Source organism: Dipodomys ordii, unplaced genomic scaffold, assembly GCF_000151885.1.
Source record: "Dipodomys ordii isolate 6190 unplaced genomic scaffold, Dord_2.0 Scaffold123, whole genome shotgun sequence".
Taxonomy (NCBI): domain Eukaryota; kingdom Metazoa; phylum Chordata; class Mammalia; order Rodentia; family Heteromyidae; genus Dipodomys; species Dipodomys ordii.
The window spans coordinates 243,822-262,568 of NW_012267339.1; the positions used below are offsets into that span (position 1 = coordinate 243,822).

The window sequence follows — 18,747 nt, forward strand, 5'->3', positions numbered from 1 at the left end:
CAGCCTAGGCAGGAAAGTCTGTGAGAAGTAGAGCTGTGGCTCAAATGGTAGACAACTAGCCTTCAGCACAAAAGCTCAGGGACAGCACCCTCCAGGCTCTGAGTTTAAGCCCCAGGACTGGTAGCAAAATAAAACAAAACAAAACCTTTGTGAGCTATGACTTCTGAGTTAACTAACTTTGAACTATCTCCAGAGTGACAGCAAACTAAGTTATTAGTTCATATTTCTGGTGTTTTAAATGGTAATGGAAACCAGTGGTATATTGAAATAAAACCCAAGGTAATATTCTGTGAGGTCTTGTCTGTGTGGTTATACACCTGAGTAATCCCACCCAGAACTCCAGAGACAGAGGCAGTTGGATCTTGAGTTCAAGGCCAGCCTAGGCTACACAGCAAATTCCATGCCAAACTGGGCTACTAATGGTTAAGTCTTATCTCAAATAAAAAACAAAAGAGGCCATTCTTCATGCTTATACACCCAACATCTGTGCAAGATGAAACTTCTGAAACTGGCTAACAGTGGTTCAAAGGATATTTAAGCAAATAAATCTATACAAAAGCCCTGTCCTTTTTTTTTTATTACACAGAGATGGTCATCCTGTGGCCCCCAGTTCAAAGAAATCTGCCATTTCAACACCAGAGTCAACTAGAGCCAATGGTAAGAATACATTTGTTTTATGACACAAATAATTCTAGAGAGGTTACTTTTTTCTGATGAGCAAGGTTGGATGTTACCACTAAAATATTTTTAATGTCCTTCCAGGATGTAATTCATAATCTCTTTGAGTGAAAACATTGTATTTACATAAAAGCACCTGTGAAATATAGTGAATAATAGGAAAATAATAGGACAAAGTAAACCATGAAATTTATAGCCCAATGCCCCTGAGTTCATAAGTTTTCTGATCCATAAATTATTTGATACATACATAAGCCCTATCAATAAACTAAAAATATTATTAGTAGCTAACTTGTGATGTTAACTTCAATAAAATACTTCAAAAATAACTTTTAAAATTAACTTCAAACACTAACATGAAGTTATTCTTCAATAACATATAACTGTGAACCAACTATGAAACACCAGCATACTTACCACATAGTAATTCATTCTGACATACACTGAATTTCCCTCTGAGCTAGCCCCTGTTCTGGGCATTGTGGATATAGAATATGCAAACAACTATCTGCCTTACATTCTAGCATAAATAGAAATAGCAGTAGTAATCGTTGTGGCAACAGTTGTCTTTAATGTTCATTTTGGACTAAGCATTCTTCTAAGTGCTTCAGTCCTCACCGATTACCTCATGGTTCTCGTGTTCCCTTCTCTATCATTAAATACTTCCACTATATGACTGCTTTAGGTTATCAGACAGTAATATCAACAGCAGCTAAAAGAAACTTTACTGTAATAGTCATTTATCTTCTAAAAGCCAAAGCTTTAAATAGCTAGAAGGTAGAAATCTTTTATGATGATCTATGTAGTTCACTTTGTGGAAGAATTAGACTATCTCATAAAACTATCAGGAGCCAAGCGCTGGTGACTCATGCCCATAATCCTAGCTACTCAGGAGGCTGAGATCTGAGGATCCTGGTTCAAAGCTAGCCCATGCAGAGACTCTTATCTCCAATAAACCACTCAGAAAACCGGAGGTGGTGCTGTGGCTCAAATGGTAGAGTGCTAGTCTTGAGCTGAAGAGCTGAGGGACAGCACCCAAGCCCAGAGTTCAAGACCTACAACCGACAAAAAAAAACTATCAGGAACTGGGAGCATGGTTCAAGAGATAGGGAGCTTCCTTAGCAAGTGTGAGGTTCTGAGTTTAAGCTGCACTACTACCCAAAAGGCCAAATAAAATAATGAAGAGAGCATTTTTTCCTAGTGTCCTCTGGAGACTCCTATTTGTAACTTTCCAGTGCTCTACAGCCTTATAGAAGTTACTTAGTGATCTATGAAATTCTCTGAGCATATTAAGCTCGTCATGGGTTTGAAAACTTATATAAAAGCCAGACAATAAATTGTATGCCAGATATGGTGACATATGCTTGTAATCCTAGCTACCTGAAAGATTATATCAGGAGAATTGTAGTTCTAGAGACCCAATCACAAAAGAAAAGGCTGGGCCTGCTGTTATGAACCTGTTAACCCAACTACAACAGAAAGCATAAATAGGAGGGTCACATTCCAGGACAGCCTGAGCAAAAGGTGAGAGCTTATCTCGAAATAATGACCAAAGCAAGAAGGGCTGTAGGTAAGGCTTATTGATTGATGCTCACCTAGAAACTGTGAGGCCCTGAACTCAAATTTTAGTATTGCCAAATATAAATTAATTAATTAAACAAATTAATTAAACATAAAATTAAACAGTGTGATCCAGCTATTACATTTTAGTTGTTTACTCAGGAGAAAAGTAAACACAATGTGAACAGTCCAGGTGATGATGGCTCCCACAACCAACACACACACACAAAAGTGAACAGGAGGGCTGGGAAGGTGGCTCAGTGGTAGAGCGCTTGCTTTGCATGCATGAGGCCCTGGGTTTGATTCCTCAGCACCATATAAGCAAAAAGAAAAAAGCCAGAAGTGGCGCTGTGGCTCAAGTGGTAGAGCACTAGCCTTGAGCTGAAGAGCTGAGGGACAGCGCCCAGGCCCAGAGTTCAGGCCCCACAACTGGACCCAACCCCCCCCCCCCCGAAAAGAAGTGAATAGGAATCTTTCTTGCTTTTTTTTGTTTTTGTTTTGTGATACTGGAATTTAAACTCAGTCTTGAACTCACTTGACTTATTTGCCCCACTGGTGCTATACCATTTGAGCCATGCCTCCAGCCCAGGTTTTAATGGTTATTTTGGAGATGGAGCCTTTCAGACTTTTCTCTTTGGGCTGGCTTCAAACTCCTGGTATCTCAGCTATGATATATCAGCTCAACTATGAGCCAGTAATCCTAATAATTCCACAGGTGTCTCTGCTTTGGTATCTCTATAAAATAATGATACTAGAACTGTGGGTTATTGTGAGGATTAAAATACTTCGAAGAATGAACATTAAATTAAGACAACTATTGCTACGACTATTGCTATGATACAGGATATAATGTAGATGTCTAAAAGCTATTGAATAGATACTATACAGCAGTGAAAAAAGAAATTGGCTGTTGATACATGCAGCAACATAGTTAAAATAACTTCCAAATAAGTATGATGAGTGAATATAAGCCAGAATGACGCAGTCCATACAATTCTAGACAATGAAAATTTAAGGAACAGAAAGCAAATTAGCGACTATATAAGGACAAACAGGAGAAGGAGACAATTAGGGGAACAGAAGGGAGAAATTACAAATCTACTGTGACTTACACTATTCAGATATGATTTTTCCAACCCGTGATTTGTTATTAGCATAACTTTCATTTTTTCCTAGAATTCTAATAATGTATTATATTTATATTGCCTTTAAGTAATATTCAAGACATTATTAGGTACTTTGTGACATCACCTACAAAATTATTGAAATTTGTTCACAGAAATTCTATTTCAACTTTTATTTTTCTAAGTAGAACTGGTGTCCTTGAAATCATGCACCTTTGTTTTAGTCTTTTAGACTTCACAACTTCACAATCTTTTGAAAATACAGTAAGAAACAAAATCTATTTACCATTCGTGTATGTATTACATTTTGTACTGATAACTGGGAGCTAAAATTAGTAATTTATTTAGAAATGTATTTAAAGGCCTCATTAGTATATCTACAACTTACTTTCCTATGCTGAAGGGACAGTGTTTTTGAAATGAGTTGAACACTTGCTATCTTCTCTTTAATAGTGAGGTGAAAATAGTTTAGGAACTGTGGTGTCTCTCCCTCTCAAGAGGGATCATTTTTATTCCATGTCTCATACTTGAATCATTCAGCCCCAAATGAATTTTCATTTGAACTATTTTAAGAAATTAGCTTTTACTTGGGGATTAACCCTTCTCTCATATTTTAGTCTATTTATTTGTTTTTTTGTCACTATACTATACTAATAAAAAATCATTTCCTCAGAAATGTGTGTTTTATTTTTATATGTATGAGCATTTTTAATCGGGTCATGTGTTCAGTGTAGCAGAGCTTTCCATCATCATGTATCTTTAATCCTTTTCCACGTCTCTCATTGTTTTGACTGGCTCTGTACTGTTCCTTTCAGGATGTCATAGTATGGAGCCTTGTGGCCAGCCTGCCCTCACTCCCAAGCACTCATTCTCCCAGGCAAGTGAAAGTCCACCTTCTTTAGTGATTCTCCTTATCTAAACAGCCACATCATTTGTATTTGGAACCAAACTAATTGCACACTTAAATGACTTTTAGCTTCGTGTATTGATAATAAAGATATATTTGGGAAAATTAGTAAGCTTTCCTAAGTAAAATCACACAACATAGAATTAACCTGTTTCTTTTGGCACAGACTCAGCTCTTCAATAAGCTTACATTTATATAGATAACTTAGTTTGAGGATTTTTTTTTAAATTTGTATATACACTTTCTCAGCTGTCTCTTAGGCCACAGGAAGAGAAGGAGAATGTAATAAAGACAAAAGTGGCTCATATCTGTGATCCCAACTACTCTGGAGGCAGAGATTGGGAAAACTGAACTTCAAAGCCAGCATTGGCAAAAGAGATAGCAGACTTCAATTCAGCCAATCACCTGGGCATGGTGGTACACATCTGTGAGCCCAACTACTCTGGAGGCAGAGATTGGGAAAACTGAACTTCAAAGCCAGCATTGGCAAAAAAGATAGCAGACTTCAATTCAGCCAATCACCTGGGCATGGTGGTACACATCTGTGATACTAGTTGCTTGAGAAGTATAGTGGAAGAAGCTCTGGAGGCATGGCTCAAGTGGTTAAGAATCCCAAAAGTGACATTATGAATCCAGGACCATCAGAAAAAAAAATTGCTCCTTTGGGTTAATGATGGCCAGGAGTGACCAATGAATGTTATATCTGTGCTGCTAAGAAAAACTTGAGTGACTTAAAGAAATAGTTTTACTTAGGAAATGTTTTGCTACATAGTGAAATGAGAGGTTAAATCATTTAAGATTAACACACAAAAATCTAATTTTTCTTCATGCTCTTAGGTTTTCTTGTATGCACATTTATTTGGCTTTTATTTTTATGATTTACATTCTGGCATGTAATATAAATTCCTAAAGTGTTCCCAGCTGGATTTTCATTTTGTTCTTTTATTCCTACACTCCTGTACTGAATTTCACTATTCAAATACTTGCATTTAAAGTAAAATGTATAATGTCTTGCTGTGCATAATATATTGCTCTTCTAGTAAATTGAAAAATCTTATAATCTCAGTAGGAATCTAGACATGATATAATGTAAGAAAAGATAACTCAGTTAGTGACCGGGAGGCCATAATTCTATGCCTCTCATCATATTGTTATCTCACACTAGTGACTTAAGCAATTCCTGTAACGATACTGAAGCAGAAGAAACATTAAGGCACAAATGACTGTGACACAAAAATGAAAATTTCTTGATACATACATGTTTGGATTGAGCTACAGTAATATTGTTCTCTGTTTATTCATAAGATCTTCAATTACGCATAGCTGAAGCAACAGAATTTTTATACATTTCTATGTTATTCATGCTGTATGGTGCATGTTTCTTTTTAAGTATCAGCATGTTGTTAAAATAGAGAAGGTAGGTTTTTGTTAACGTGAAACTCTAGAACCCAGAGCTTTCATTGTTTGTAGTTGCCAACATGTCTTACTGGTGTTAAAATCTTCTAGGATGTCTCCTTGACGATGTTCTGTCCTTGAACCTTAATGTCCATGCATTGAAATCTCATGGAAATTGGTCCTTCACAATCCAGTGAAGCTCTATTACTACTTTATGAAGAAATAATAATTTTGTTGCATCTAACATGTGCCCTTTTATCTTAAAAAGAAAATGTAGACCTTCAAAATAAACCACAATTTTAATTTGTACAAGCTTATTTTAACTTATCCCAATCATTTAACTTTACATCTTGCCTAAATGGTTTGTTTTGTTTTGTTTTTGCTAAACTTCAGAGCAAGCACTGTACCACCAAGTGACATTGCTGCCCCATTTACTTTTTATAGGCTATGCTCCATGAACTGCTTCATAATTTATCATTGTATGACAAATGTACATTCTGAGGGCTGGGAATATGGCTGACTGGTAGAGTGCTTGCCTAGCACACATGAAGCCCTAACCCAGTACCACATAAATAGAAAAAGCCTAACTGGTGTTGTAACTCAAGTGGTAGAGCACTAGCCTTGGGCACAGAGAGGCTCAGGGATAGAGCCCAGGCCCTGAGTTCAATCCCCAGGACTAGCAAAAAAAATAAAGTGCATTCTTTTCAATGAGTATATTATAATTATATAGTTATGAATCTATTGAATTTTTCTTAAATTCACATGAAATTTAGACCCCATTGGAAAATGGGGTCTAAATGATCAGATCACTGCATAAGCACATACATCCATGTGTCAGCTTTATATATACTTGATTTTGGTTGAACGTTATGGTACATGCTTGTAATCCCAACACTTGAGAAGCTGAAATAGGAAAGTCACAAACTCAAAGCCAGCCTAGAACACAAAAGAAGATCCTTTTTTTTTAAGTAGTAGAAGGTCATATTTAAGCTCTTACACTTTCCTAAAATATTCTTTATAAGATAAATATTATAAAATATGCCTCAAGTAACAGACACTACATATTTCAGTAATTCAAATTTTATGTTACTATTTTGAGATTACCTAGAATACAAATATTGGTTTAATTTTTATTTAGCCTAGTGTTTTCAGATGTATTTGATGGAAATTGATGTCACTTTTACACACTTAATTGCAGTGCGTAAAAAGTGTGGGAAGATATGAAGTCGATCTTATACTGAGGAAGAAAAGAAGGTCAATATTTATCACCCACCACTCTCATACCTAATAATTAACAAGCAAGTAGTAACCTGATGATTTACTTTGGCTTTATACCATAGGTTAATGGGGAAGAAATAACTGAAGCTTTGCACACTGAAGAAAAATATTCTATTTCACAGATGGAGGAATCAGCCCACTTCACTGAGCCCAAAGGTAGTTTCCCAATAAGTCATCTACTTTACATGCTCTAAAAGCACAGGTAACATGGAAAATAATTGCTATTCACTCCTGTTGCTACTGTAGCTTTTAAAGAGCAGATTATCTTTTCAAAGAAATTAGAGAAAATAGAATGTATGGGCACTATTGTTAACTGCATTAATATACAAATGTCTATGGGCTGGGAAGATGGCTCAGTGGTAGAGTGCTTGCCTTGCAGCCTGAGGACCTGGGTTCGATTCCTCAGCACCATATAAGCAGAAAAAATTAGAAGTGGTGCTGTGACTCAAGTGGTAGAGCTTTGAGCTGAAGAACTGAGGGACAGCACCCAGGCCCAGAGTCCAGGCCCCACAACCGACCAAAAAGGAAAAAAAAATGTCTAGCATCTGTTCTTATCTCTGATTTAAAACAAAAACAAAAGCTACTTTCAAAGCTTGCCCAGGCAAGAAAGTCCATGAGACTTCTATCACCAATAAACTACTCAGAAAAACTCAGAAGTGGCACTGTAGCTGAAGTGGTAGAGTGCTAGCTTTGAGCACAGAAACTCAGGAGCAGTGCCTAGGCCATGTTCAAGTCCCAGACTGACAAAACAAAACAAAAACCCTACTTTAAAGTGATTGAAAAGATATCTGCTTGTTTGATAGTGTTTCTTATATTTTACAAAATCACCCTTCTCAGCTTCTTTATCTTGGTAGTTTTTTAATCTAATCTGTTTTAAGATTAATTTAAGAAAGTAAATATCCGCCAGCCAACAGGTGTAATTCTAGCTCGGGAGGCTTTATCTGAAGATTACAGTTTAAAGCCAGCCCGGGCAGGAAAGTCCGGGAAACTCTTACCTCCAAATAATCACCCAAAAAGTCAGAAGTAGAGGTGTGGCTCAAGTGAGGAGCAAATAAAAAAGCTCAGGGGCAGGCCCCAGCCCTAAATTCAGGCTCCAGGACTGTTACCAAAAAAAAAAAAAAAAAAACCCAAAACAACATAAAATACTTGGGCTACATTGTGACCACAGCACCTTATAGGTAGATGTTTAAATGTAAAAGGACCTAGCTCACCCATGTAATCCTAACTACTTAGAGCGCTTGCCTTGCATGCCTGAGACCCTGGGTTCGATTCCTCAGCACCACATAAGCAAAAAGAAAAAAGCCGGAAGTGGTGCTGTGGCTCAAGTGGTAGAGCGCTAATCTTGAGCTGAAGAGCTAAGGGATAGCGTCAGGCCCAGAGTTCAAAAAAAAAGAAAAAAAAAGAAAAGTCTATCCAGAAAAGTCTTATCTCCAACTATCCAGCAAAATATCTGACTAGAGGCTCAGGAGATAGAGCAAGCAAAGCTCTAGTGCCTCACGCCTATAATCTTATCTATTCAAGAGGCTGTGATCTAAGGATCAGGTTTCAATGCCAAGCCAAAGCAGGCACTTATCTCCAATCAGTCACCAAAACCAGAAGTAGAGCTATGATTCATGTGATAGAGTTCCAGCCTTGAGTGGAAAAGCTAAGGGACAGTGCAGAGGCCCTGAGTTCAATCTCCAGTACTAGTACCAGAAGGGGGGAGAGAGAGAAGAAAGACAGAGAGAGAGAAAGCAACATCCATGAACAAGAAAGCCAAAGAAGAGTTTGAGACACTGAGTTAAAGCCCCAAAACTGGCACCAAAAAAAAGGAAAGAATAAAAATAATTATAAAAGTCCATAGCATGTCAGTACATTTTGTCGTTTTCTCATGTCAGTATGTTTAAGTAAAACCCCATATAAATTACTGTTTTTCAAGAACTGGATGTACCGGATGACAGTTATGATGATCCTCAAGAAGCTGAAGTGATCCAGTCTCTACTGGATGTTGTAGATGAGGAAGCCCAGAATCTTTTCCACAGGAATAATGCAAAAGGAGATGCCTGTGTTCCAGGTAGGTGAATAAATTGGCATACTGCATGATGTAAAAAGGTCTCTGGGAAACATATCTTTAAATAAATATGAAATATATAAGCATTTCCCTATCCTCAATTGTTAGGTAAATTTCAGAAATAAAATAGGATTTGTTGTCTAGTTTTTCTTCTGTATATTTATAGATAGGCTACCTTACTTGTAAGATTTAAAGTGTATCCTTAACATCATGGCTTTTATTCCTAAAAGTCCCAACATTTTCCCTCCCACTGGGACCAAGCTATTGCTACAGCAGTGCAGCCTTAGAAGCAGAGTAGGAATTTTATACTGATGTATACCACAGCTACTGCCTTATTTTGCTTTGCTTTTGGCAGTCTCACTTAAACCCCAACCCTAGTATTTCCCAGCTTTTGTGGGTGAATGTAAAGTTTTCTGCTGCACCATGATTTCATTGGCTCATCTTTGCCTATGTATATCTCTCCCAGGTACACTGGTGGCAGAGGGCCAGTTGGCAGATGGGAGAGAAGATACAGACTGCAATGGTCCCCTTCTACCTGGGGACATCACTGAGGTGAGGATAACACCTCCACAGACCACAACAGTGTATCCTCATTAGACTGTGTTTTAATCCAGAAGGTGAAATGACCAAAATTGGTTGCTTATTTTACTGACAAGTTACATGTAAAGGGAAATGGAGGTTAACTTTTTTTCATAACATGAGAATGTCATCCTGTCCTGAAGAAAGAAGTAAAGGACAGGAGGGTGGAGGGAGGAGAAGACCAGAAGTGGACCAGTGCAGTGGGAGTGACCTAGGCATTCAGTCAGCATCATTCTGCAAGATGGCAGCATATACAGAACAGAATGAAGTGAGGAGATCAAGGCAACCTCCAGCTGCCCTAATCTAACATTGTGAGACTCCAGCACTGTGGTGTGTCCTTCCTGAAGCCAGCATCCAGTCTTGCATGGCAGCCAAGCTGTGAGCATTCACAACAAGGCACTTGCAGGTCACCACGGAGAACTACCTGGGGGCTCCTGCTGTACTACTTGCAAGTACGTCCTATTGATGGAGAGGACAACTTGGGAGCACTCTGGTCTCTGGTCACTTCATTCCTGTAGTATCCTAGCAGAAGACAGTGACCCAGCCAGTGGCATTGAAGAGGACTTCCAGAACCTTTTTCATTTGTGCTGAAATGGAGACGTGAGCAGTCACATTGTGCAAAGAGAACACTACCCTGTGAGTGTCCTCTGTCAGTTGGCTTCAGATTGTCAGCTGACTTTCCTATCCCCCACCAACCATCTCAGATACCCAACATGCTACATCCCTCCCACAGGAAGCAATGACCCACTCACTCTCAGATTTGGTCAGGCAAAGCAGCATCATGAATGGGGCCTTGGCCTCAGGGTCAGCAAGTTCACAACTCTTGCTGCATGGAGTGGGAGGAGGAACACCACTAGAAAAGACTTTATGAGACTCCACGGAACATTTCTGCAAGAACAGTGAAAAACTGACATGACTATACAGATAAACAGGAGAATAACAGCTTGGTTTGTAGGTCACTGAAAGATGGGGACTTTTCACATGGCATTCGTTACATAGAATTATTTAAATTGTTGTCTAAAGCAACAAGAGAACTATTTGGCATTTAAAAAACTCAAAAAACAAAATGTGACCAGGCCTGGTAGCTCACACATGTGATCCTACTTCCTGAGGAGGCGGAGATCAGAAGAATCATGGTTCAAGACAAGCCGAAGCAAAAAGTTCAGGAGATACCATTTCAACAGAAAACAATGTAACTTATGCAGTAAAAACTCCTATATCTTTGGACTATAAACTTTTAGCTTTTATCAGACAATTTTACAAAATTCAAGTGACTTGTAGCTGTGACCACTCACAAATCCAAGCTTTTGTTTTGTCATATCTTCCACTCCAAGCACTTAACAATTTTATATCACTTGGCTGGTGCCTGCAGGCACTTGAGTTTATAGCCATAGTCTGTTCAAGTTGCCATAACAAAATACCATACATTGAGTAGCTTAAGCAACAGAAATTTATTTTCTCACAGTTCTGAAGAATGGAAGTTCAAGACTGAGGTGCCAACAAAATTGGTTTCTGTCAAGACCTCTTACCGACTTGCCGATGGTACCTTCTCACTATGTTCTCACATAGCCTTGCTTCTGTGTACCTTTTCTAGAAACACCAGTTTAATTGCGAGCAAAAAACCACTCTCTATGACCTCATCTAACCTTATTCATCTTTCTTTTTTCTTACCAGTATTAGGGCTTGAATTTAGGGCATTGCACTCTCAGTCAGCCCTTTTGCTCACAGCTGGTGTTCTACTACTTGAACCAGGGCTCCACTTCCAGCTTTTTGCTGATGAATTGGAGATCAAAGTCTCAAGGATTTGTCTCCCTGGGCTGGTACTTCCTGAGTAGCTAGGATTATACATGGAAACCCCTAGCAATCAGATAAATTGTCATCTTGAAGCTTTTCCTATAGCCACATTGGAATAAGAGTTTTCACCTATTTCAGTATATAATATTTGCTTAACTAGCTGTAAATTAAGTAAAATTTTGTTCACAACAGTTACAAATAAAATTTCTAGGCATAATTTTGATCAAAATATAAAAGATTTATGTTCTGAAAACCAAAACTTTACAAAAAGAGCAAGAAAGAAGTATTAAAGAAAAATATATCTTGTTATTCTCTATGGAATCACCCATAAATTAAACATGGCTATCAAATATTTCAATTTTTTTATAGAGACAGGCAGCTAGTAAGATGATTTTAAAGTTTACATGGAAAAATAAAGATGTAAAATACTCCAGGAAATATGTAAAACTGAGTTCATAAGGGAAAATATTCCTACCAGTTATTAGGAAATATTACATACTTTGTGCACTCCCAAAAGTAAAGCTAGATCTGCAAGTCTGCACACTGAAAACATGAGGCTTAAAAACCAAACCAATCCATCAGTAGGAATAATAAATTAGCACTTTTGAGTAGATAGGATGTCTGAGTTAGAAGTGACTTAGTGGTAGCCAAACAAGAAAGTAATTACTATCAATTGCCCTTATGCAAGAAATGAAAAGCCAAAACATAATTATTGTAGGAAATAATTCAAACGTAGGCAAATTAATTGGACAGCTCTCAAAAGAAGTAAAAATGACCAAAAAATACATGAAAAATGTGCAACCTCTTTATCCATGCTGGAAATGTCACTACTATTTCATCTTATTCCAAATACTGGTGAGGCTGCAGAGAAAAGGAACCTTTAATATACCACTACTGGGAATATATATTAGTGTAGCCACTATGAAAATCATTATGTACTTGCCTCAAGAATCTAAAAATAGAATTACATGACACAGCAATACCACTTTTAGCCACATATCCAAAGGAATATAAATTAGGATATAACACTGTTCATTCATGTTTACTGCCAATCTGTGGAATCAGCCTAGATGCCCCTCCACTGCTGTGAATGAATACAGAACATTTTATGTATATACAATAAAGTATTCAGCCATAAAGAAGAATGAAATTCTGTCATTTTCAGGAAAATGAATGGAACTAGAAATTATCATGTTAAGCAAAACAAGCCAAGTTTAGAAAGACATATTACATGTCTCTCATATGTAGAATCTAGACTGAATATGTGTGTATGTGTGTGTGTGTGTGCGCGCGCGCGCAATGCATATCTAAGTGTGAGATTGGAAGTACAAGCTGGAAGGTGGCATAATAAAACACTAAAAACAGTTTAAATGGCTGGGATGGGTTGGAGAGCAATAGAGGGGCCAATCAAATCAAAGTGCATGTTCATGTATGAGAGTGGTGAGACCCGTTTGTACAACTTGCAGTATCATTAACATTTTCAATTTTAAAAATTATGAAAAGATGCTTCAGTCACTGTTGAGAATGTATTGTGTGTGTATGTGAGGCATATAAGTATGTATGTGTGTATGTATGTAATGTATATATGTATGTATATATATATTTATATGTAATCACAGGAAGAACCATAACAGTAAATATAGGAAATAATTCATCATTAAGAAACATAAATTGTTTTTGATACAAATTTTTAATAATTTGATTTTGATTTTTCTTTTATTGTAGACTATTAAAATGAATGGTTGTAATTGTAAAGAATATTATGAAGAAAAAGTGAGCAATGAAAGGTAGGGTAATTTTTTGTTAATCTACAACTTTTTCTTTTATTATTTTAAATAGTTGAACAAAGGAGTTTCAGTTCAGCAAGTCAGTATGAGTACTTACTAAATAGTCTGAATGTTTCTTATTGTTTTTCAATAAAATAAAAATGGAATAAATTAGGAACTATGATTGAATATTGTTTTCAGGTTTTTGTCACAGTAAATAAGGTTCTTCTGACATGCAAAATGTGTTTATTTTACTATTGTTCAAAAAATCAGTATAGGTCAGGTCTGGCCAGTGCCATATTGGACACATGGTGGATGGTAGGGTCTGGCATCCTGTCTTCATGCTGGGAGAAGGAAATGCTCATGGAGGCAAGGGCGGACACTTGGCTGATAGGTTACTGAACCTGTCAGTCCAGTTCCTGGAACTGGGAATTTCCTGTGGATCCTATTTAAGCCCGGACCAGCCCAGACACCATTATACCATGCCACGTGGTATCTGTGTGATCGTCTCTTGTGTCCTGCCTTGTCTCAATTGGTGTCCCAATTCAGTTCTCCATCAGAGTTGAATTGGTTTGTTGGTACTGTTTTTGTTCTTTCTTTCTCTCTAGCCTGTTTCCTAGCTGTGTTCTGTGTATATGGGGGCTGCAGGCCTTTGTAACGATGGGCTGCCTGCAGTCTAACTGTATAATAAAGACTCCAATCTTCCAACCTCCCCCCCCAAAAAAAAAAGTCAGTATATTTTTAAGTTTAATTTAACAAAAAAGAATGAAAGAGTGGATGTAAAAGAGGATGTGCTTGTGGTGATAATGATGTCATTTGCTAGGGTTACAGATGATTTTAGGTAGGTAGTTTAGGTTTTTTTTGTTTTTTGTGGTTTTGGTGGTCATGGCACTTGAACTCATCCTGGGCACTGTCCCTCAGCTCTTCAGCTCAAGGCTAGCGCCCTACCACTTGAGCCACAGCACCACTTCCAGCTTCTTCTGCTTATGTTGTGCTGAGGAATCGAACCCAGGACCTCATTCATGTGAGGCAAGCACTCTACCACTGAGCCACCTTCCCAGCCCTAGTTCATTTTTTTATATTTTAATTTTCTTAATTTGCATTAATAAAGATACCAAACCAAAAACTCAAATAACACAAAGCCATGGGAGGAGCTATGGGTGGAATCCCGTAGTATAAAGATTGTCCTTATGAGGATTGCATTCAATGTCTCTTTGATGCTTCTTTCTTCCAAGTCTTGCTGCTTTCCTTTGGTGGCTAAATGTACTCTGCTTTAAAAAAAAAAAAATACAAATGTAAAATACTTGTTTAAACTTCATAGTTTTCTCCTTGAAAATAGAGCCTAATTTTTTATATCACTACATGTCACTTACATTACATGATAGTACACAAATTTTGCTTTACATTAGATAATAATCATAGGGGCTATTTACCCATAAAATTGATATTTAATTTTTTACTAAATAGGTTAAACAAGGAGGTACTAAGTATTAATAAAGTAACAAATACAGTTTTGTACCTAATAGTCAAAAAGGAAGAATCCTGATGCTTTGTTAGGAAGGTGTGGAAAGGAAGAGGAAAGTTAAATTAAGTATAGTCTCTTGAAAAGGCAAATTGGAAATACTATAAAAATGTAAATTTTTATTCATATTGCCAGTTCCTGGGTGCATTTTTTTGTTTTAGCAACACAAATCATGAAGGGTCTTACAGTTATATTTATTATTATTTCTAATTGTAAACAAAACAGTAGTGTATATTAGAAGATGGGCATTGTAGATCAAAGATGTGTGTAGTATATATTACCTTTTACCTAACAATTCGATGTGAAAGCATTGCTTCCATTACCATATGCATGAATAATTACAGTATTGTTTGTAGTAGTGAAGCACCATAAGAGAGACGGTAAATTAAGATGTACTTATATAATGAAATACTGAAAAAATGTTCAGAAATAGAAGAATGCTTGATAGAAGGATCTTCAGACTGTGTCCTTAGAGACAAAATGTGTATTATCAACCCAGTGCATTTAGAACTTGCAAATGAAGCATTCATTATGATTCCTAGTAAGTTGGAGCAAAAGAAACTATCCACCATAAAAGTAACAACACTGCTGATCTGTTATTGACATTTTGGAAGCATAAATCCATGTATGGTATACATTAATATCATCAAGTACTCTGTTCCCCTGATTATCCGAAGTTATATTCATATTTTATATGCTTGTCTATCTCATGTTAGCACTGAATATTATTCAACTTAATTTACCTTTTATAATTATCGATCTTACCAAAGACGATGTGTTAGTTTTCCGTCACGATAACAAAATATCAGAAATAAATCAGAGAGGGGAAGGTTTATTTTAGCTCACAGTTTTATAGATGTTAGCTCCTGGCTCTTGGCCACCTTGCTTTGAGGCTATGGCAAGGCAGAATTTGATGGTGAAACATGATAAAGCAAAGTTCTTCCCCTCATGGTGGCCAGGAAGCAAAAGAGTAAAGGAACCTGAAGTGATCTAACATTCTCCAAAACCCATTCTTTTTTTTTGGGGGGGGGTCCAGTCGTAGGTTCTGAACTCTGGGTCTGGGTACTGTCCCTCAGCTCTTCAGCTCAAGGCTAGACTCTACCTCTTGAGCCACAGCGCCATTTCCAGCTTTTTTCTTTTTTGCTTATGTAGTGCTGAGGAATCGAACCCAGGGCCTCATGCATGCAAGGCAAGCACTTTACCACTGAGCTGCCTTCCCAGCCCCTCTTACAGGCTTTTGGGGGACATTCAAGATCCAAACCAAAACAAGTGGCACTTGTGGTACACCTCTAGAATAACAAGAAGTTTTACTGAGTTTAGTGAAACCAGTACAGTCTTGCCTCTAATTGTAGCAAAAGATTGTCCATTGATAGGGACTTCTTTAACTTAAATCCATATAATTCAATAGAGGGAAACTGCTGTCAGAACTGGAATCACTTAGCCCTACTGAAGGGTGAAAATTAAACTCTCACCTTCTCCAACCCCAAAGGGCTCCTTCTATCAAAGACCTAGAATCTGTTTTTAACTAAATTTAAAACTATTAAGCTCTTGTGTAACCTCAGTTCACTTACAGCAATAAATTGGAAGGACTGAGGATTTGAGGCTATTTGTCTGTTTGAGACAATCTCACTATGTTGCCCTGGCTGGTTTCTAACTCAAGGGCTCAAGTAATCCTTCGGTCTGTTTCAGCCTCCTGAGCATCTGGGACTGTCAGCATGTACCACTATCCCAGGCTTGGATTTGATTGTTTAAGTCAGGAAATCTGTTTTAAAATACTATAGTTAGTAATTTCTTACAAAGCAAGTAGATGGGGGCATAATATTTAATTGCACTTTAAGGACAAAAATAAATGTTGCTAATGTGTTTTGTTGGCACAGCTTAACTCAGAAGTCACAAACAAGAGAGACGGATGAAGATGAAATGACATGGGGAAGTGGTGACGCACAAGTGCCCCCAGCGAGCCATGGAGATCATGAGAAAGGCAAGACTCTCATTACCAGACTTTCCATTGGTGACAGTGAATAGGAATAGGAGTATTGGAAAATCACCTTTTTTGTACTTTTTTTTTTCTTTTTGCTAGTCCTAGGCCTGGACACTGTTCCTGAACTTCTTTTGCTCAAGGCTAGCACTCTACCACTTGAGCCACGGTGCCACTTCTGGCTTTTTTTTTTGGGGGGGGGTCCAGTCGTGGGGCCTGAACTCTGGGCCTGGACACTGTCCCTCAGCTCTTCAGCTCAAGGCTAGTGCTCTACCACTTGAGCCACAGCGCCACTTCCGGCTTCTTTCTTTATGTGGTGCTGAGGAATTGAACCCAGGGCCTCAGGCATGCAAGGCAAGCGCTCTGCCACTGAGCCACCTTCCCAGCCCCACTTCTGGCTTTTTCTCTGTATGTGGTACTGAGAAATCAAACCCAGGGCTTCATGCATGCTGGGCAAGCACTGTACCACTAAACCACATTCCCAGCCGAAGTTTTTTTTTATTTTAATTGGTTGTAGGGCTTGAACTTAGGGCTGGGGCTCTGTCTCTGAGTTCTTTTACTCATTGCTAGCACTCTACCACTTTGAGCCACAGTACCACTGTTAATTTTTTGAGTGGTTAATTGGAGATAAGAGTCTCATGGGGACTTTTTCTGCCCAGACTAGCTTTGAATCCTGATCCTCTCAGCCTCCTGTGTAGCTAGGATTTCAGTCATGAGCCACCAATGCCTGGCATAAATTTTTAAATGTATTATTTTACCAAACGGTGTATACTTTTTGGTTTTATATAGAAAATTAAATAATATACACAAATAGTAATATTCAGTTTTATAGCCAGATTATTTGCACAGTTGTAGTCTAAAATTCTCAGTAGCTTGGAATAAGGAACACAACTAAATGTGTAAATGCTTTAAATAAAAACAGAAACTTATACCTTTGCCATTTGTGAATGAGAAGTCAGAGCACATGTTATCTGTAATAAAATGTGTGAAATAAAGTGCCTTTAAGAAAATTCAGAAGTTAAGCACTTGTGGCTTAGACCTGTAATCCTAGCTACTTAGGGAGCTGAGATCTTTGGATCATGGTTTGAAGCCAGCTTGGGCAGGAAAGTCCATGAAACTATTAAATCTCCAGTCAACTACCAAAGCTGTGGAGCTGTGCCTCAAGTAATGGAGTGCTAGCCTTAAGCAAAAATATTCAGGGATAGTGCTCAGGCCATGAGTTCAAGCCCCAGTGCTGCACAAAAAAAAAAAAGAGAGAGAGAGAGAGAAAGAAAAAAGAACAAGTCAACTGGTTTACTACTGCCTTTTAAAAAACTGTGCCAGAGGAAAAAAGAACATTCTGCTCAGTGTTTTATTTTATATTTTTTGGTTCAAGTTGTAGAATATCCACCTTGCAAATACATAGCCCTTAGTTCAAACTCCAGTACCACCAAAAATAAAAGTCTTTTCTCCTCCTGCTTTAGTATAATTTCTTCTATTATAAGTAATTTCCATCGCATTTACTAAATTAAAATGACTGACTTCTCTAAAATACTTGACTAAATTCCTAAAGAGCCCAGGCCATTTATATGGAGAATTTGATTAGTTACAAGAGCCAGGCTGAGCCAAAGATTTTTTTTGGGGGGGTCGGTTGTGGGGCTTGAATTTGGCCTGGCTGCTCAGCTCTTCAGCCACTTGAGCCACAGGACCACTTCCAGTTTTCTGGTTGTTTATTGGAGATAAGAGTCTCACAGTCTTTCCTGCCTGGGCTGGCTTTGAACTGAGATCCTCAGATCTCAGCCTCCTGAGTAGCTAGGATTACAGGTGTGAGCCACCAGCGCCTGGCCAAAGATTTCTTTAAAAGTCTCCTCTTATAAAAAATAAAGTGGAGGAGCTGGGAAGGTGGCTCAGTGGTAGAGCATTTGCCTTGCATGCATGAGGCCCTGGGTTCGATTCCTCAGCACCACATAAGCAAAAAGCCGGAAGTGGCGCTGTGGCTCAAGTGGTAGAGCGTTAACCTTGAGCTGAAGAGCTGAGGGACAGCGCCCAGGCCCAGAGTTCAGGCCCCACGACCGGACCCAAAAAAAAAATAAAAAATAAAGTGGAAATAGGTAAAATCATTTCACTGATTGGTTGG

The 18,747-nt window shown here is 38.1% G+C and overlaps 1 protein-coding gene across 1 annotated transcript in view; it reads left to right on the forward strand.

Annotated features, from left to right (window-relative positions):
• Ptpn13 (protein tyrosine phosphatase, non-receptor type 13 (APO-1/CD95 (Fas)-associated phosphatase)) overlaps positions 1 to 18,747 on the forward strand; it is a 143,744-nt gene that overhangs the window by 113,375 nt on the left and 11,622 nt on the right. The window contains exons 35-41 of the mRNA XM_013029811.1: positions 587 to 657; positions 4,178 to 4,239; positions 7,005 to 7,098; positions 8,861 to 8,995; positions 9,459 to 9,544; positions 13,091 to 13,152; positions 16,531 to 16,634. Coding sequence (XP_012885265.1) covers positions 587 to 657; positions 4,178 to 4,239; positions 7,005 to 7,098; positions 8,861 to 8,995; positions 9,459 to 9,544; positions 13,091 to 13,152; positions 16,531 to 16,634 — 614 coding nt within the window. The remainder of the gene's footprint in view (positions 1 to 586; positions 658 to 4,177; positions 4,240 to 7,004; positions 7,099 to 8,860; positions 8,996 to 9,458; positions 9,545 to 13,090; positions 13,153 to 16,530; positions 16,635 to 18,747) is intronic.